Source organism: Anopheles moucheti, chromosome 3 (assembly GCF_943734755.1).
Source record: "Anopheles moucheti chromosome 3, idAnoMoucSN_F20_07, whole genome shotgun sequence".
NCBI classification, from domain to species: Eukaryota; Metazoa; Arthropoda; class Insecta; order Diptera; family Culicidae; genus Anopheles; species Anopheles moucheti.
In genome coordinates this window covers 60717818-60738056 of record NC_069141.1, presented here as the reverse complement: position 1 = coordinate 60738056, position 20239 = coordinate 60717818, and the positions used below count along the sequence as shown (strand labels likewise).

The following is a 20239-nucleotide window of genomic DNA, read 5'->3' as shown; positions in this document are numbered from 1 at the left end:
AAAAATTCTTACGAAATACAACAAGATTGAATTTCCTCCTGGTGTTATTTTCTTCAAATTGAATTCTAGTTAAGTCAATTGTTTAAAATATACAGGTTGCATTATGATTTTCTTCCAAATCGGCTCCAAAATCGGCCTTACATCTTTTCCGCAATGTGGATATTGATACGTAAACCTAAGGGTATAAGGGTATAAGTATAAGGGTCATAGGATCAATTAAAAAATTTGTCATCCTTTGGTGTTCAGCAACTCATCTTGTTATAGTTTTGAGGAATCAACGTAAATTAAATCTATTCTGTTCCAAGTTCTTCTTAATACCTCTACAATTGTGAGATATTAACTAGCAAAATGTCGGAAAATGCAATAAACTGCACTCTCTCATGATCGGTCACTGATTTCTTTAAATATAATATATTAATATAAAATAACTTTGGTTTAACTACAATAAAGTCAATACGCTTTAGTCTGTGGTGTTCATCATCAGCACAAGAGAATTATAATGAACAGTTTTTAAATTTGGTAAAAAATAGTTTGAAAATGATCTTAATGTGTTGATATATCCATGATATTCAGATTTCATGTCCTAGATTGCTATGAAAAGTCCATTTCTTTTAAATATAACGTACCGTAATTCCAATGGAACACTTAATTCATATGTTTCAGAAAATAATAAGACCAGATAGAGCTTTATGAATTCTAACAAGATTTTAAAATTCACTACACATGGTGAAGTCACTGTACTCCCATCTATTGAACACCTCTATTTCCTTTTCTAACGCTTTATGGACACATTTATGCCAATGAGCTATAAAAATGTAATAAAATCGATAAACACACATAAAAACCAGCTCAGCAAACTTCGATTCCATCTCACGGTATACTTACATACATTTACGCTTTCATTCATGCTTATATTTATAAAGCCATAAATCTCAAAATAATCCACTCATAGGCACGTCATACTCCATGTGTACTATGACAAAACATTGTCCGGTATGAATCGGTCGAGGAAAGTCCAACTAAACGCACGCAAGCATTTACCGTGCCGATTATTCCAATCACATTTTTTGCAATCGCGAACCGCAAATCCGGTGACTATTTTTATGTTGCTGGTTCATGTATCGGCGTAAAACATCACGCACGCAGTTCTGCTACACACCGGTCGATACATTGTATCGTATGTTGCTTTTCGGGGACACTTACATCTTAACGCTTGATACGTTTGACAGGAGTGTGAACACAAAACTATTTCGAACAGGAGTGTTTCCGTCGTTGAGGGCAGGCTTGGCTGATAGAACACATCAATCCTCGCTGATGCACACCGCTAGAGGGCTTCCAATTGGTCATTCCAACATGATTGTCATTTTGCCATTCATGACAGGTTCGTCACCTAGAGCACGCTTGAAATCACTGCGACGCTGGGGAGACAAAGTGGGTGGATAAGGTTGGAAACGAGCATGTTCTTTTATCACACAGTGGGATTGTTGCATGCAACAATATTTAAACAAAAACATAAAATCATACTCCTTGCCAATTAGTCGAGCTTCCATACATGTTACAATTAAATTAAATCCAGCAATAACATGTCAACAGCCCATAAATAAAAATATATAATTTCTTCAGGCAGTTACGCATTTCCGTCATGGAAATTGTATTTCTCTCACACATATTATTTGACGATTAATTGATTAGTAGGAGTTGATTATCAAAATGAGCCTTATCTTTATCTTTGATCGCACTTTCTAAGCAACAACCATTCCACTGTTCCATCAATTCGATTCCTCTGTCCTACCAGAGCCATGCCCGATTGGCACACACAACCAGTCGCAACACGTCCACACGTCCACACCGATGAAGACATTAAACTCGAACCGTTGCCACAGCTACTCCAAACGGGTGCGTACGTGACCCATTCGCTCATCACCCTTTTCCCAAACGTTGACACATAGCATGATAAAAATAAACCCAGCTGTGAATCGAATGGAACTAGGGTTTATGCGTTTTTAATTGAAACAAAACCTTTACGCTCCATCGCTCCCGTTTGCTACGGGAATGTGCAATGTGCATCGGGGGAGTTCGATGGTTGGGTTGGAACTCCAACCAGACAACCGTATGAAAGGACCGCTATGCAGGCATGGGCGACGACATGTTTCTTTGCACGGTTTGTTTTTTTTTTGTTCGTTTTCTTTTGATTACATGAATAATTCACACGGCCAATTGAGAAGCTACTGGTGGCTAGGTCGTTTATTTTCGTGAGCATACGTGAGATTGTTCCAGCTGAATCCGTACGGTCAAGAGCAGTCGGTCGAATGAAACGTTGCTAATGGGAGCACTGGTGAAACTAGCATTTAAAATAGGGCAAACTCGAAGAACTGGAATAAAAAAGTGTTACTAATTCACGTGCAAATAAAACGGAAATATGTGCTAATTTTTCAAGCAATTTGCGTTAAATGCGTCTAGAGCAACTGAAAATCAAACAAAATATTTCAATTAAAAATTTTAAAAAACTCCAAGTTTAATTCAAACTTGCATCAAACACACACAATCTTTAAGGTTACGAAACACTAACGAATTTTAGTTTCATGTAAATATGTTGCAGGCTGCACTGAAAAATAATGTTCTCAACAGTGTCATCGAATTAATAGATGACTACACCCATTACAGCGATATGTCATGCTTTAGCATGGCAAGTAACAGCTGATTGTATACGATTTCATTTCTATACAGCTTTCACGACTTCCTGCTGCAGTTACAATTGCATTTGCCACCTTGAACGTGAACATGAACTCTCACCGAAAATACTAACATCAAGCCGTCCACATTCAACATTCCTTAACGACGGTCAACACCTTACGACCTGGAACAGATTGTACATCGTATTGCCATAATTTACTTTCCACACCGTTCGCCTATTGGTAGTCTATCAGCAAACGGGTAACACACGTGACGTTAATAACTGATCAATATGGTAGCAATTTGGTGATCTGATCTGTTAATTTTTTTTTGTTCCATCCGTCAACGTTTAAATACGTTTTAAATTTTCAATTTCATGAACGAAATCGATTCCTACCATTAGTTTTATTTTTCTTTTGTGTATCGTTTCATTTCCTCAGGCGCATACCCTCTGTAGGTCAGGACATAAATGCAATGTAGAATATTAATTCTTCGGTACTTTCATTGCAGCGAACATGATCACCTCGGTACGGTGGCGGCACGTCGGCAGTAATGGTCAGTGTCACATTCTTCGCACCCTGTTTGGCATGGGATGCACCTAAATAAGGGCTTAATTTCATGTGCAAAGAATAAAATTAAGGAAACCAAGAGGCATTCGTAACGAACCAAGTGAAACAAATGTTGAACTTAACGAGCGAAAATAGACATTAAGTTGAAACCCGCTCAAAACGACATTGAAATACGTTTTAACCAACTATAGTACGAAATCGGCCACGAGCTGCTTGTCCAGCACGGATTCAAATCAATATCACGTTTAGGGTAATTACTAGCACCCTAAATGTAGCTTACTTGAGCTTGATTTAGAGCGCATCACGTACGGGAGTTTAATGATCTTTGTACGATTTCTATTAGTGAGGGTCATTTCACTTTTCATTCCATTTATGGTGCATGCAAAGTACATATCTACGGAACATAAAAAAACTGCAAAACGTTTTAATTTCATCTTTGAACACTTCTTATAAAACAAGATCTCAAACTTAAATAAGGAAAAAATCAAATGTAACTCCCATACCCTGCAAAGACATTTGATGTCTTAGTAGTAATCGGTTCAATAGTAATGGGTGCAAGTCGGTTCAATTGTTCTCGGTCGGTCTAATTTCACCAACATATTCACGATGATGGCAAGAATTTTTTATGCGTATCTGCATCAAAGAAGGTAAACATAAGAAACTTAGAAAACAGGAAAAAGATTATCATGTATTCAAAACATATATAAAACTATTAAGGTCTGACGCCCAACGCGTGGGTGTAAAGCGTGGACAAACACACGTAAGGATACGTTACAGATAAAGAACAGAAGGAACACGCCCAACGGAAGGGTAATGAAAGAAATGAAAGATAGGAAAAATCCTAAGCAAACTACAAATCGCCGTCTCGGCTAAAACTAAAAGAGCTACATTTTATACCAAAACACGCCTTATGAGAAACATGTAAACATTAAACCGCCATTAGGGTAATGTCATAAAATACCCAAAGTTTCCATCGGTCAGCTAGCATATCCGGACACAGGTAATTTTAAACACCTGAACTAATATGCGAAAATAGGGCCAAGCGAGCCCTATTACCTGTAAATGTAATAGTAATTTCATGTAAACCACGTACAGGTAAAAGGCGATAACGCTAAATACCAAGGCAGAAGATGCTATCTCATTCTAATTCTTCCATCTCATTTGCACTTACCAATCACAAGACACATTGCCAAGAAGCAACTAGGATTAATAAAAGCTCTCTTACAATCTTAACGCTGAACGAGTAAGTCGATTTTCCGAAACTCATCCGAACCGTCTCCACACGACCTAAAATCTGTGCAAGTGCTAACCTCCAAACAAGTGCTGCTTAAAGGAAGGGGTGGCCTCTAAATTGCTATATAAGCAGATAAATTTGTGAATAAAACTGACTTGTACTTTAATCCTTACGTGGTGCTTTTCGAGTCGCTGTGTTGGCAGTCGCGAGAGTTTCCTGAAGGGTCATACTTCGCGTGATCATCCAACCACGGCGGAACCGGTTTTCCGCATTTGTTCTCGCCAGCAACATGGTCTGTATAAGACTATACATCCAGGCCGTTCTAACGAAAAAAATCCCATCATTCAAACGTGTTTTTTTTCCTATCAGAACCTATTTAAATTTCCTAAGCATCAAACACATAGTCCGAGTTCATAGCAATCAAGTCGCGAAACTCCGAAACACGTAAATAAACAATTGGATAGTTCACATTGCACAATGACGCCAAAATCGTAATACCAACCAGCATACGTTCCTTCTCTCCTTCAACGATCAACCCAGAACCATACGCTCTGTTACAGAATGCACCTCCAAAGTAAGTGTTCGTACAAATATGGTATGAAGAAATGTCCACTTGAGGATGTTGCTTTTGGCAATCGTCATTCGACATTATCTGATTGCGTATGCATCTCGACGTTGTCGTATATCCTCGGACGACTATGTGCCCTCCATCATCTCTTACGTGCGGAAGTTGTTCCAACTGTATTTCGACCTAACTTAGCTTCACCGATTTACGAATAAATATCTACCGATCCACTGAAACCGTGTAATCCAACGATTGGAACAGATGTGCTAGCTGTACTACGAAGTTAAATTTGTGCCGTACACCAATTACTGATAGGAAATGATAAGTTATCAGTGTTGCAAAATGAAATCATATAATTCACATCCTATCGCAGTGTTCTTATCACGACTTCAAATACAATCCATCGAATATTTTGGTAAATAGCAATAGAATAATCTTTCTAGATTTTATCTAATAGATATGAAAATCGTTATCACTTTCTCATTTTCCTTTGTATCGTGATTACAGTAATGTGTTGTTTGTTGCATATCTCTTGTATATTTGTGGCTAAATGGTTCTTTAGTTACCAGACACATATTGCATGTCGTTCAACACAGACCAATATTGCACACCATTTTGTTACGTGATGAAAATAGGACCTCCATTGCAGGTTAATAAATCGTCTTTCATGCTGCATGCTTCACACCAAAAGAGCTTCAAAGCCGCACAAAGGTAGTTTAGTCAATAAGCTCCACCTTAAAGTATCCTATCCGAATTGCTCGCGAGCTGATAAAGAATGCATTGGAAACCCTATTCATGCATACTGGAAAAGGACAATTTATTGCACTAGCAAAACAGCGCAACAAACACAGTTGTGACTTCTTTAAAAATCAAACACATAATCCGAGTTCATAGCAATCCAGTCGCGAAATATCGAAACGCGCGTATAAATTGTTGGATAACTTTCTTCACATGCAGGGTGCATAATCGTAATTCCAACTAGTTTAGGTCCATTCTCATCCTCAACTATCAATCCCGAACCGGTAGTTCTATTACAGAACGCACCCCCTACGTATGTATTCGTGCAGATATGATAAGAATGAATGGGGAAGTAACGTAATGCATTACACTCGTCGTTGGACATTATCTGATTTCGCAAGTATCTCAATGGTAACGAATAACCCCCGACGGTTGTGCCCTCCATCATCTCATACCAGCGATCATCGGATAATCTAGGCAAACGAATCGGCTGCACAAACTTTGTGATTATTACCGGATGTTCCAGACGAACTGTTGCCAAGTCATGCATAGGAAGTAGACGTATATCACCTTCGGTGAAGTTGATACTCTGCTGCGTTGTTGGATCACTTCCATCATCAACACCCAAAACTGCTACTCCATGAAGCTTACTTGCTTGTAATGTATTCCCGCGAGTAAGGATGTAATTTGGTGTGATGAGGGATCCGCAAGTGTGGGTATTGGCTGTAATTACGCCATTGTCAACGTAGAGCTCTGCATGGTACGGGAATTGTCCAGAGAACACAAGATATCCATTCGTAGACAGCTTATTTGACGCGGTCGCGATGTTTGGTTTGTTCGCATCATGTTCTAACGGCCGCGGAATGTGGCTTAAGTTCTCGACTGGCGACTTTACTGGCAACTCTTGCCCATCACTTCCCACTGCAGACACTGCAACAATACCAATCGTAATTAACACCGTGAACCACTGCATTTTTAACTGTATGGCAACTCCAACAATTTGGTACCTACTACCTACTGTTTCTCACATTAAGCTGGCTTATATTGCATCTGTCCAAATTGATTACAAACCATAATGTCCACTTTAAGTCATAAATGGATAAGAAAAGAATAATTTACAAACAAAAGCGAAAGTCATTTATCTGGTTTCCATAAATAAACTGTGTTGCCATTCCATGATCGAAATGTGTTGCTCTTATCAATGACATTTTATCAATGAAAACCGTTGAATCGTTACTATCCAGATACATCCAGGTGTTTATCTGATGGTGCACTTGATTGGTGCTGTATAAAGTAATAGCGCATTCACACTGAGTGAACTTGACGGTTCGCCTATTCGTCAAACGTTGCTTAGATGTAAAATTTGAGAGCAAAAGTTTAATAGCTCTTGGTGACTGTAACCTCGCTAGATGCGACCAGGACACAATCATCAACAATATTGTTATTTTTAAAATGGTGCGATCAATGCACAAATACACACGCGCTAAGTGTCCCTGTATTATGGGTAAAAATTTGGCACAAGGATTGATTTTTCCATAGTCCTTGCTCTACAAGAGCTTGTCATAAAGTAGGGCAGAACCTTTCTAGCGATGCAAGACTTTTTATTTGTTATTTCGTGTGGCAAAAAAAAAATGTTAATCCAATTGTTACTTCGTTAACAACATTCAGCCCAGTATACTGAATGTTTCATTTAATGTGTATTTCACGATGGTTTAGCTATCAGTGTGATTCTTGAAATTAACTTTGTTTCGAAATTTATGATGAAAAAACAGAGATTAATTAAAGTAATTTCAAGCAACTAATGGTCAATTTAATACGCAAGCAATGAGGGCCCTAACATTTCAATTTGTTGGGTATTTATTTATTTCAAATACAAAATTCGAATTCATAGCTCATAGTCCAGTTGCGAACATCCGAAAAGCGTAGGAAATCGTTTGGATAGCTTACGGAACATATGGTACAGAACCTGTTTCGTAGTCTACGATCCATCCAGACCCATCTGCTACAGAATGCACCTCCTAAACATGCATTCGTGGCAGGGGGTGGTCTGCTATACCTCCCCTCGGTAAATTGCTTGTGGGATCTGATACCTAACACAAGTAGTTACCGGCAATTGTCCGATCCCACGCCTCCTCGTGGCGCTGCTGAATACAGATATAATGGGCCTCACTACCCCAGTATATCCTAACCAAGTTGGGACAGTTGTGAGCCTGAAAGTGGACTTAAGCATTCACCACTGAAAGATCTACCCTAAAATCTGTTGCGTTTGCAGGAAACCGGAAAGTGTCGCCTTAAGGGCGAAAGGAAACCACCTACGGTCAACCCAAAAATCCGTCTTCATGCTCCTAGCGGGTAGTTTTCGGTTCACGAGTGCGTCACGTGGGCAAACCCGCCACTGTAGCAACAGATTCGTGAGTCGGGTATGTAAAGGGTGACTTTGAGGTATGGAGGTTTAGCCACCTTTCTTCCTCTAGTCTATACGTGGATCGTACTTTGTCTATCACGAGGGGAGTTGGCTGAAGCACAGGTGGTTGCCTCTGGTGACTGCCTGTGTGGATTCCGTGATCACCTCGAACGCCTGACATCAAACCAATGATCATCACGCAGCGCCGTGGCGGTTTTGTTAGCTTCATAGTAAGGACAAATGTACCCAGAAGGCCTATCGCTGACGTAAATGCCCTCACAAACCATCCGGTATAGGTTCTGAGGCTTGAGGAGTTGTTAGTCCGTAGGCGCTTCGGCGAATGGGGCAGTTCTCTGACTATGGTGGTTCCTACTGGGGCAGGCTTCCTCTGTGGCAAGGATGAGGGTTCTCTCTAACGATTCTCGCTCACCAAAAGTCGCTCCCAAAAGGGATTCGATCCGACCGATCCGGATCCGCTTTGGGGTCGATCTTCCGAATTCGATTCAAATCCCTGTTTGAAAAAGATAAGCGTCTTCTTCTATGTAATCATACAGTATATATATTTTTTTTATTTAACAGATGAACGGCCAGGCCGTATATCTTATAGACTATACTTAAACGCTAATAGTTCAACAATTTTTATGTGGTAGGGAGGCATTTCCTTCTCCCACCATTAGGATGCACCTTAACCCGGGTGGACTCGGAAGAAATAGCTGCGTCATTTTATATTTATATGCATCCCAGAAAAGCAGATTTTTCCGATAAGCAGTCTTTTTGTGTGGGCAGTTGATTGCAGACATGCTGAAGTGTGTTCAGAACTGACTGACCCAGGAATGTGCGTGCATGCGCTGCATCCCTGAATACAATCCTGTACATTGTCTTCCTCTACGGATGCGCATTGTTGACGTTATGGGAATTTCTAAGTTGTTCTGTTGTTTCTTGTAGTGGCTTTGGCCGGTTCGCCACATAGTCTACAAAAAAAAATTGATCACTGATCAGTGGACCGACCACCCGATGATCGGATAATCGCATAATATATCAGAACATTTTGTCGCTTTTTTAAATACATACGATATTTTATTTCATTTATAAAACATAGTTCATATCAAACCGAATTTTTAGCATCTTTGTAAACACTCATTGGTTCGTTTAAAAATCAAACACATAGTCCGAATTCATACTAATCCAATCACGATGCTCAGATAATCGTTCATATACCAACGGATAGGTATACTCACAAAGATTATAAGAAAAAAGAGCTCCAACCAGTATTGGCCCATTCTCATCCTCAACGATCAAACCGGAACCGAACACACTGTTACAGAACAATCCTCCTACGTACGTATTCGTGCAAATATGATTAGAATAAATAACTCGATCAGGATGCTCCTTCTGACAATCAGCGATCGACATTATCTGATTACGCAAATATCTCGATGTTAAGAGACGTCTTGATATAATTGTACCTTCCATCATCTCATACGTGCGGGTGTCGGATAGGCTGGGCAAACGAATCGGCTGCACGAACTGCGTGAAGGTAACTGGATGATCTAGACGTACTGTAGCGATGTCACGAGTGGGATGTAGCTGCAAACCACCTTGGGAGTAGTTGATACGCTGCTGCGTTTCTTCGCTGCTTCCATCGTCGAAACCCAAAATCGCATATCCATAAGTATTTAAATTTCTGCTAGGCGTAACCGTTAGGATGTAATTCGGTGTGATGAGCGAGCCAACATATAGGAGAGTAGGACCAGATGATTGAGGAATAACATACAACTGAGCATGATACGGGAACTGTCCGGGGTAGACTTTATATCCATCCGTAGCAAGTGGGTTTGAATCAGCCACTAACGGTCGTAGATCCTGCTCAAGATCATCGATCATCTTAATTGGCAATTGATGTACGCCACTTTCTATTGCAGACACCACAACAATACCGATCACAACAAGAACTGTCGAATAGAACTGCATCTTCGAACTGTACTTCAACTTCAACGATTTGCAAAGAACTGGTACCCGTTCCAAAGGTTCAGGCGACTTTTATTTCGATTGCTGAAACTGATTAGAAATCAGAGTTTGATTCTTTATGCTTATCAATACCTCTAATATCTCATTGATTGATATTGATAGCACATTGAACAATGGCGAATATGAGAAGTGTACTGTATTAAGAAGTAGTTAATTTACAAAGCACAAACACCGATTAAACATTTGCAGAAACTTTCTTACTTTTTCGTGATAGTGATCATATTTGCTTTTGATTGATCGATGATTCTTTTGTGCGTTTATTACGATGTGCGTCATTATTTTTGTTTACAACTGGCTCACAATTTTTTCGATGAGCGATTCATAATTACGTAAGAGGAGTGCCCTATATCTCAGTATCGTGAGAAATACATTCGACATTATTGTGATGCCGGTAATCTAAGCTCCTGGAAGCAAACGCAAGATTAGGACCCCGTCATACATTGCATTCCAGAGACTTGAACCAAGTATGGATCACTGCGGCATTCCACCGTTAACAGTAGATGACCTCATCTGATACGGAGTCTAGGTAACTCCATATCAGCCTGCAGATAAGGGGAACCACCAATTTTCACGTCAATCGTTATCACAGTGCAATAACAATTTCCACCCTTTTTCCTTCCAAAGGCTCTCTGCTCCCTTTCCGCGAATGCAGTGGTGGTGTTTACAAAGGACCTGTTGTGGTATTGTGTCGCCACAGGCCTGTGCGATTCTATAATGCCAGCAGGATATCCTGTATTCGAGCGGAGAACTAGTTGCTACCATTTCCAGAATTCAGGAAATGTATCCGCTTCAAGTTAAACTACAATTATTGGAACACTGCTGGGTTCGTCTATATCGTAGCCTGCAGTGTGCGTTGATGATACTATACTTGAGCTGTTCACTACCATCAAACGATCGTCGAAAGTGATCGACGAAGTAGAAGTCTCCAGAACGCTATATTATGGAGGAGGCTACTACCAAGGAGCGGGGATCAGGAGCTAGAAAAGATGTTCTATGATCTGTTTAAGCCTTAGACCTAAGCCTTAGGGTTTCTTTCGCGCAGTTAAACCCAGCTTCTTACTATGGTCACTGCTGTCCAAAACGCGTTGCCTCATGGATTTAGGGCAATCTCTTCATTAAGTTGCGTGGAGTGAGTTATTAAAGGGCGAAGACAACACTACAAAATGAGCACAAAGTGCTCTACTAATACAATCTTACGAAAAGAGATCTTTCTCTTTCCACTGATACATGTAATTCCACGCAACACCAACACAACCGCCATGGCGCAATGTTAAACAATTCAATAAAGTAGTTTCATGCAGCAGTACTATAATTTTATTTCATTTATAAAACATTGTTCATATCAAACCCATTTTTAGCATCCTTGCGAACACTCATTGATTTGTTTAAAAATCAAACACATAGTCCGAGTTCACACTGATCCAGTTGCGAAACTCAGATACACGTTCAAAAACCATAGGATAGTTAACGTCACATACATAAATTGAAGACGTAACTCCAACCAGTATTGGCCCATTCTCATCCTCAACGATCAACCCAGAACCGTGCACTTTACCACAGAATGTTCCTCCTATGAATGCATTCGTGCAAATATGATAAGATGCTATGGATTCATAAGGATGTTGCTCATGGCAATCCTTGTTCGACATTATCTGATTACTCAAATAAAACAGTGGTCCGAAAGTAGTTCCAACGTGTGTGCCCTCCATCATCTCATACGTGCGAGAGTCCGATAGGCCGGGCAAACGAATCGGCTGCACGAACTTCGTGAAGGTAACTGGATGATCTAGGCGAACTGTAGCGATGTCGTGGATGGGATGTACCTGCGTAGCATTTCGGGAGAAGTTGATTCGCTGCTGTGTTTCTTCGCTGCTTCCATCACCGATACCCAAAATCGCATATCCATAAGTAACTCTATTTGTGATCACTGCACGCGTAAGGATATAATTCGGTGTGATGAGAGACCCGGCAGTCAGGACAGTACCAGCTAAACCTTCACGTTCAGTAAACAACCGAGCATGGTACGGGAACTGTCCGGGATAGACTTTGTATCCATCCGTAGAAAGTGGGTTTGAATCAGCCACTAACGGTCGTAGATCGTGCTCAAGATCATCGAACATCTTAATTGGCAATTGATGTACGCCACTTTCCATTGCAGACACCACAACAATACCGATCACAACAAGAACTGTCGAATAGAACTGCATCTTCAAACTGTACTTCAACTTCACCGATTTGCAAAGAACTGGTACCCGTTCCAAAGGTTCCGGCGGCTTTTATTTCAGTTGCTGCAACTGATTAGAAATCTAATATCTCATTGATTGATATTGATAGCACATTGAACAATAGCGAATATGAGAAGTGTGCGGTGTAAAGAAGTAGTTAATCTACAAAGCACAAACACCGATTAAACATTTGCAGAAACTTTCTTACTTTTTCGTGATAGTGATCATATTTGCTTTTGATTGATCGATGATTCTTTTGTGCGTTTATTATGATGTGCGTCATTATTTTTGTTTACAACTGGCTCACAATCTTTTCGATGAGCGATTCATAATTACGTAAGAGGAGTGCCCTTTATCTCAGTATCGTGAGAAATACATTCGACATTATTGTGATGCCGGTAATCTAAGCTCCTGGAAGCAAACGCAAGATTAGGACCCCGTCATACATTGCATTCCAGAGACTTGAACCAAGTATGGATCACTGTGGAATTCCACCAATAATAGTAGATGACCTCATCTGATACGGAGTCTAGGTAACTCCATATCCGCCTACAGATAAGGGGAACTACCAATTTTCACGTCAATCGTTATCACAGTGCAATAACAATTTCCACCCTTTTTCCTTCCAAAGGCTCTCTGCTCCCTTTACGCGAATGCAGTGGTTGTGTTTACAAAGGACCTGTTGTGGTATTGTGTCGCCACAGGCCTGTGCGATTCTATAATGCCAGCAGGATATCCTGTATTCGAGAGGAGAACTAGTTGCTGCCATTTCCAGAATTGAGGAAATGTATCCGATTCAAATTAAACTACAAATATCGGAACACTGCTGGGTTCGTCTATATCGTAGCCTGCAGGGTGCGTTGATGATACTATACTTGAGCTGTTCACCACCATCAAACGATCGTCGAAAGTGATCGACTAAGTAGCAGTCTCCAGTACGCTATATTTTGGAGGAGGCTACTACCAAGGAGCGGGGATCAGGAGCTAGGCTAAGACAACACTACAAAATGAGCACAAAGTGCTCTACTAATACAATCTTACGACAAGAGATCCTTCTCTTTCCTATTCGCTTCCCACTGATACTTGTAATTCCACGCAACACTAACACAACCGCCATGGCGCAATGTTGAACAATTCAATAAAGTAGTTTCATGCAGCAGTACTATAATTTTATTTCATTTATAAAACATTGTTCATATCAAACCCAATTTTTAGCATCCTTGCGAACACTCATTGATTTGTTTAAAAATCAAACACATAGTCCGAGTTCTCACTGATCCAGTCACGATGTTCAGATACACGTTCATAAACCGTAGGATAGTTCATGTCACATCCATAAATTGAAGACGTAATTCCAACCAGTATTGGCCCATTCTCATGCTTAACCATCAACCCAGAACCGTATACTCTACTAGTAAACACTCCTCCTATGTTTGCATTCGTGCAAATATGATTAGAATTTATGGAACGATAAGGATGTTCCTTCTGACAATCATCGATCGACATTATCTGATTACGCAAATATCTCGATGGTTCGAGATGTCCTCCAACGTTTGTGCCCTCCATCATCTCATACGTACGGGAGTCCGATAGGCTGGGCAAACGAATCGGCTGCACGAACTTCGTGAAGGTAACTGGATGATCTAGGCGAACTGTAGCGATGTCGTGGATGGGATGTAGCTGCACACCGCCTTGGGTGAAGTTGATACGCTGCTGCGTTTCTGGGGTGCTTCCATCGTCGATACCCAAAATCGCATATCCATAAGTATTTACATTTCTGGCCGTCGCAAGCGTTAAAATGTAATTCGGTGTGATGAGGGACCCGGCAGTCAGAAGAGTTCCAGATATACCATCACGCTCAGTAAACAACCGAGCATGGTACGGGAACTGTCCGGGATAGACTTTGTATCCATCCGTAGAAAGTTGGTTTGAATCAACCACTAACGGTCGAAGTTCCTGCTCAAGATCATCGAACATCTTAATTGGCAATTGATGTACGCCACTTTCCATTGCAGACACCCCAACAATACCGATCACAACAAGAACTGTCGAATAGAACTGCATCTTCGAACTGTATTTCAACTTCACCGATTTGCAAAGAACTGGTACCCGTTCCAAAGGTTCAGGCGGATTTTATTTCAGTTGCTGCAACTGATTAGAAATCTAATATCTCATTGATTGATATTGATACCACATTGAACAATAGCGAATATGAGAAGTGTGCGGTGTAAAGAAGTAGTTAATCTACAAAGCACAATCACAGATAAAACATTTGCAGAAACTTTCTTACTTTTTCGTGATAATGATCATACTTGCTTTTGATTGATCGAGCTCACAATCGTCTCATGATCCCCCAGCGAAGAACGAAAAGCGATTCATACTCACGTAAGACGAGTGCCCTATATCTCAGTATCGTGAGAAATACATTCGACATTATTGTGATGCCGGTAATCTAAGCTCCTGGAAGCAAACGCAAGATTAGGACCCCGTCATACATTGCATTCCAGAGACTTGAACCAAGTATGGATCACTGCGGCATTCCACCGTTAACAGTAGATGACCTCATCTGATACGGAGTCTAGGTAACTCCATATCAGCCTGCAGATAAGGGGAACCACCAATTTTCACGTCAATCGTTATCACAGTGCAATAACAATTTCCACCCTTTTTCCTTCCAAAGGCTCTCTGCTCCCTTTACGCGAATGCAGTGGTTGTGTTTACAAAGGACCTGTTGTGGTATTGTGTCGCCACAGGCCTGTGCGATTCTATAATGCCAGCAGGATATCCTGTATTCGAGCGGAGAACTAGTTGCTACCATTTCCAGAATTCAGGAAATGTATCCGCTTCAAGTTAAACTACAATTATTGGAACACTGCTGGGTTCGTCTATATCGTAGCCTGCAGTGTGCGTTGATGATACTATACTTGAGCTGTTCACCACCATCAAACGATCGTCGAAAGTGATCGACGAAGTAGCAGTCTCCAGAACGCTATATTATGGAGGAGCGGGGATCAGGAGCTAGGGAAAGATGTTCTATGATCTGTTTAAGCCTTAGACCTAAGCCTTACGGTTTCTTTCGCGCAGTTAAACCCAGCTTCTTACTATGGCCACTGCTGCCCAAAACGCATTGCGTCATGGCAGTTCATATATTTCATAAACTCTGAATTCAATTGACGTATGATTTTCATGAGTCAAGCTTATGGCTACTTCCGCTTTATTAAAGGGCTAAGACAACACTACAAAATGAGCACAAAGTGCTCTACTAATACAATCGTACGAAAAGAGATCCTTCTCTTTCCTATTCGCTGCCAACTGATACATTCAATTCCACACAACACCAACACAACCGCCATGGCGCAATGTTGAACAATTCAATAAAGTAGTTTCATGCAGCAGTACTTTAATTTTATTTCATTTATAAAACATTGTTCATATCAAACCCAATTATTAGCATCCTTGTAAACACTCATTGATTTGTTTAAAAATCAAACACATAGTCCGAGTTCACACTGATCCAGTCACGAAACTCAGATACACGGTCATAATACGTAGAACTGTTCTGGTCACATATATAAAATCCAGTTGTAACTCCAACCAGTATTGGCCCATTCTCATCCTCAACGATCAACCCAGAACCGTATACTGCACGACAGAATGCTCCTCCTACGTACGTATTCGTGCAAATACTACGCGCATTGCATCTATTGTACGCCATTATCTGTCTACTCAAATAAAACAGTGGTCCGGATAAAGATCCTCCAATGTTTGTGCCCTCCATCATCTCATATGTGCGAGAGTCCGATAGGCCGGGCAAACGAATCGGCTGCACGAACTTCGTGAAGGTAACTGGATGATCTAGGCGAACTGTAGTGATGTCCTGGATGGGATGTACCTGCGTAGCATTTCGGGAGAAGTTGATACGCTGCTGCGTTTCTGGGGTGCTTCCATCACCGATACCCAAAATCACATATCCATGAGTGGTTCTATTTCTGACCGCTGCACTCGTAAGGATATAATTCGGTGTGATGAGGGACCCGGCAGTCAGGACAGTACCACCTAAACCCTCACGTTCAGTATACAACCGAGCATGGTACGGGAACTGTCCGGGGTAGACTTTATATCCATCCGTAGAAAGTGGGTTTGAATCAACCACTAACGGTCGAAGTTCCTGCTCAAGATCATCGATTATCTTAATCGGCAATTGATGCACGCCACTTTCTATTGCAGACACTCCAACAATACCGATCACAACAAGAACTGTCGAATAGAACTGCATCTTCGAACTGTACTTCAACTTCAACGATTTGCAAAGAACTGGTACCCGTTCCAAAGGTTCAGGCGACTTTTATTTCGATTGCTGAAACTGATTAGAAATCAGAGTTTGATTCTTTATGCTTATCAATACCTCTAATATCTCATTGATTGATATTGATTACACATTAAACAATGGCGAATATGAGAAGTGTGCGGTATTAATAAGTAGTTAATCTACAAAGCACAAACACCGGTTAAACATTTGCAGAAACTTTCTTACTTTTTCGTGATAATGATCATACTTGCTTTTGATTGATCGAGCTCACAATCGTCTCATGATCCCCCAGCGAAGAACGAAAGGCGATTCATACTCACGTAAGACGAGTGCCCTATATCTCAGTATCGTGAGAAATACATTCGACATTATTGTGATGCCGGTAATCTAAGCTCCTGGAAGCAAACGCAAGATTAGGACCCCGTCATACATTGCATTCCAGAGACTTGAACCAAGTATGGATCACTGCGGCATTCCACCGTTAACAGTAGATGACCTCATCTGATACGGAGTCTAGGTAACTCCATATCCGCCTGCAGATAAGGGGAACCACCAATTTTCACGTCAATCGTTATCACAGTGCAATAACAACGCGAATGCAGTGGTGGTGTTTACAAAGGACCTGTTGTGGTATTGTGTCGCCACAGGCCCGTGCGATTCTATAATGCCAGCAGGATATCCTGGATTCGAGAGGAGAACTAGTTGCTGCCATTTCCAGAATTCAGGAAATGTATCCGCTTCAAATTAAACTACAATTATTGGAACACTGCTGGGTTCGTCTATATCGTAGCCTGCAGTGTGTGTTGATGATACTATACTTGAGCTGTTAACCACCATCAAACGATCGTCGAAAGTGATCGACGAAGTAGAAGTCTCCAGAACGCTATATTATGGAGGAGGCTACTACCAAGGAGCGGGGATCAGGAGCTAGAAAAGATGTTCTATGATCTGTTTAAGCCTTAGGGTTTCTTTCGCGCAGTTAAACCCAGCTTCCTACTATGGTCACTGCTGCCCAAAACGCGTTGCCTCATGGATTTAGGGCAATCTCTTCATTAAGTTGCATGGAGTGGCCCTTTTGACTCGCTTTTACGTTGTAAACTATTTTATGAACTCTGTATTCAATTGACGTATGATTTTCATGAGTTAAGCTTATGGGTTCTTCCGCTTTATTAAAGGGCTAAGACAACACTACAAAATGAGCACAAAGTGCTCTATTAATACAATCTTACGAAAAGAGATCCTTCTCTTTCCACTGATACATTTAATTCCACACAACACCAACACAACCGCCATGGCACAATGTTGAACAATTCAATAAAGTAGTTTCATGCAGCAGTACTATAATTTTATTTCATTTATAAAACATTGTTCATATCGAACCCAATTTTTAGCATCCTTGCAAACATTCATTGATTTGTTTAAAAATCAAACACATAGTCCGAGTTTACACTGATCCAGTCACGAAGCTCAGATACACGGTCATAAAGCGTAGAAGTGTTCCGGTCACATCCATAGACTTCAGTTGTAACTCCAACCAGTATTGGCCCATTCTCATCCTCCACGATCAACCCAGAACCGTACACTGGACGACAGAATGCTCCTCCTATGAATGAATTCGTGCAAATACGACGCGCATTGCATCTATCGAACGGCATTATCTGTCTACTCAAATAAAACGGTGGTCCGGAAGAAGATCCTCCAACGTTTGTGCCTTCCATCATCTCATACGTGCGGGAGTCCGACAGGCTGGGCAAACGAATCGGTTGCACATACTTGGTGAAGGTAACTGGATGATCTAGGCGAACTATAGTGATGTCCAGGACGGGATGTACCTGCGTAGCATTTCGGGAGAAGTTGATACGCTGCTGCGTTTCTGGGGTGCTTCCATCGTCGATACCCAAAATCGCATATCCATGAGTGGTTCTATTTCTGACCGCTGCACTCGTAAGGATATAATTCGGTGTAATGAGGGACCCGGCAGTCAGGATAGTACCAACTAAACCCTCACGCTCAGTAAACAACCGAGCATGGTACGGGAACTGTCCGGGGTAGACTTTGTATCCATCCGTAGAAAGTGGGTTTGAATCAACCACTAACGGTCGTAGATCCTGCTCAAGATCATCGAACATCTTAATCGGCAATTGATGTACGCCACTTTCCATTGCAGACACCCCAACAATACCGATCACAACAAGAACTGTGGAATAGAACTGCATCTTCGAACTGTACTTCAACTTCAACGATTTGCAAAGAACTGGTACCCGTTCCAAAGGTTCAGGCGGCTTTTGTTTCGGTTGCTGCAACTGATTGGAAATCAGAGTTTGATTCTTTATGCTTATCAATACCTCTAATATCTTATTGATTGATATTGATACCACATTGAACAATGGCGAATATGAGAAGTGTGCGGTATTAAGAAGTAGTTAATCTACAAAGCACAAACACCGGTTAAACATTTGCAGAAACTTTCTTACTTTTTCGTGATAGTGATCATATTTGCTTTTGATTGATCGATGATTCTTTTGTGCGTTTATTATGATGTGCGTCATTATATATTTTTAACATCGAGCAATATCCTAACCAACCATCCGGTTTAGGTTCTGAGGTTTGAGGAGTTGTTAGTCCGTAGGCGCTTCGGCGAATGGGGCAATTCTCTGACTATGGTGGTTCCTACTGGGGCAGGCTTCCTCTGTGACAAGGATGAGGGTTCTCTCTAACGATTCTCTCCTCCGATAATCCAAAAGAAAAAAGAAGTTGACGCATGCGCGGAGGGATAAAAATGATCTGTTGGATGTGCTGGAATGTGTTGGAACCAAAATCCCATTCGGAAAAGTAATGACTATCTAGCTACGGGTAAATGGCCACACAAAGCCATAAATGCCAGGCGTAAACTTCCTTAGGTTGTTGTTCCGACAAAGAAGAAGATCTACGCGGTACGTGGCGACCATACCCGCTGTATGCGAATTCAAAGTACACAATTTCTATTAGATTTTAGCCGTTGGGCTTAGATTCAAAAAACTTTAATAATTCTATTTTTTGCGAGCTGTGTACAAAATTTACTGTGAATTCGCTTATATCACCACAGTCCGACTAAGTGGTGAGTCATACGATTCTTTTCCCGACCCAACCTGGAGTCGGGTGCGAATTAATGATAAGAAAAATCGCTCCCAAAAGGGATTCGATCCAATCGATCCGGATCCGCCTTGGGGTCGTTCTTCTGAATCCGATTCAAATCTCTGTTCGAAAAAAATGAACTTCTATGTAATCATACAGTATATATTTATATGCATCCAGGAAAAGATGTATTAACCCTTTCAACGCCGTGTAAAATCGTGCAAGACGATTACCAAAGGGCATCACCCGAATTCGGATGCGTGTTAATACTTTCAACATTTTCTTTAAACGTATCATTAAGAATGATTTTTTTTATGCACATATTTTGTTAATTTAGAAAATAAAAGCACTTCAGGTGAATGCCGCTCTAAGACGCAAAG

At 41.0% G+C, this 20239-nt stretch overlaps 6 protein-coding genes across 6 annotated transcripts; all 6 read right to left on the bottom strand.

Moving 5' to 3' along the window:
- Positions 1–4861: 4861 nt before the first annotated feature.
- Positions 4862–6752, bottom strand: LOC128305315 (plasma kallikrein-like). Its single transcript, XM_053042700.1, has 2 exons — positions 6203–6752; positions 4862–5163 (listed from the first exon to the last, which is right to left on the bottom strand). Exons 1-2 carry the CDS (start codon positions 6750–6752, stop codon positions 4862–4864), a joined length of 852 nt encoding a protein of 283 aa, XP_052898660.1.
- A 2580-nt stretch (positions 6753–9332) lies between these two features.
- On the bottom strand, positions 9333–10154 carry LOC128302877 (collagenase-like). Its single transcript, XM_053039723.1, has one exon. It carries the CDS (start codon positions 10152–10154, stop codon positions 9333–9335), a length of 822 nt encoding a protein of 273 aa, XP_052895683.1.
- A 1442-nt stretch (positions 10155–11596) lies between these two features.
- Positions 11597–12418, bottom strand: LOC128305177 (collagenase-like). Its single transcript, XM_053042510.1, has one exon. The coding sequence runs from the start codon at positions 12416–12418 to the stop codon at positions 11597–11599; it is 822 nt and encodes a 273-aa protein (XP_052898470.1).
- A 1260-nt stretch (positions 12419–13678) lies between these two features.
- On the bottom strand, positions 13679–14500 carry LOC128305182 (collagenase-like). The gene has a single exon (XM_053042514.1). The coding sequence runs from the start codon at positions 14498–14500 to the stop codon at positions 13679–13681; it is 822 nt and encodes a 273-aa protein (XP_052898474.1).
- Positions 14501–15914: 1414 nt separating this feature from the next.
- Positions 15915–16712, bottom strand: LOC128302875 (collagenase-like). The gene has a single exon (XM_053039721.1). It carries the CDS (start codon positions 16710–16712, stop codon positions 15915–15917), a length of 798 nt encoding a protein of 265 aa, XP_052895681.1.
- A 1451-nt stretch (positions 16713–18163) lies between these two features.
- LOC128302874 (collagenase-like) lies at positions 18164–18961 on the bottom strand. The gene has a single exon (XM_053039719.1). The coding sequence runs from the start codon at positions 18959–18961 to the stop codon at positions 18164–18166; it is 798 nt and encodes a 265-aa protein (XP_052895679.1).
- Positions 18962–20239: the final 1278 nt, after the last annotated feature.

Excerpts from the sequence above, each read along its gene's own strand:
- LOC128305315 (XM_053042700.1), bottom strand. The coding sequence starts at position 6,752 with ATGCAGTGGTTCACGGTGTTAATTACGATTGGTATTGTTGCAGTGTCT. Across the intron at positions 5,164-6,202 it reads GGAGGGCACAACCGTCGGGG|GATATACGACAACGTCGAGA; the intron begins GTTATTCGTTAC and ends TAGTCGTCCGAG.
- LOC128302877 (XM_053039723.1), bottom strand. The coding sequence starts at position 10,154 with ATGCAGTTCTATTCGACAGTTCTTGTTGTGATCGGTATTGTTGTGGTG.
- LOC128305177 (XM_053042510.1), bottom strand. The coding sequence starts at position 12,418 with ATGCAGTTCTATTCGACAGTTCTTGTTGTGATCGGTATTGTTGTGGTG.
- LOC128305182 (XM_053042514.1), bottom strand. The coding sequence starts at position 14,500 with ATGCAGTTCTATTCGACAGTTCTTGTTGTGATCGGTATTGTTGGGGTG.
- LOC128302875 (XM_053039721.1), bottom strand. The coding sequence starts at position 16,712 with ATGCAGTTCTATTCGACAGTTCTTGTTGTGATCGGTATTGTTGGAGTG.
- LOC128302874 (XM_053039719.1), bottom strand. The coding sequence starts at position 18,961 with ATGCAGTTCTATTCCACAGTTCTTGTTGTGATCGGTATTGTTGGGGTG.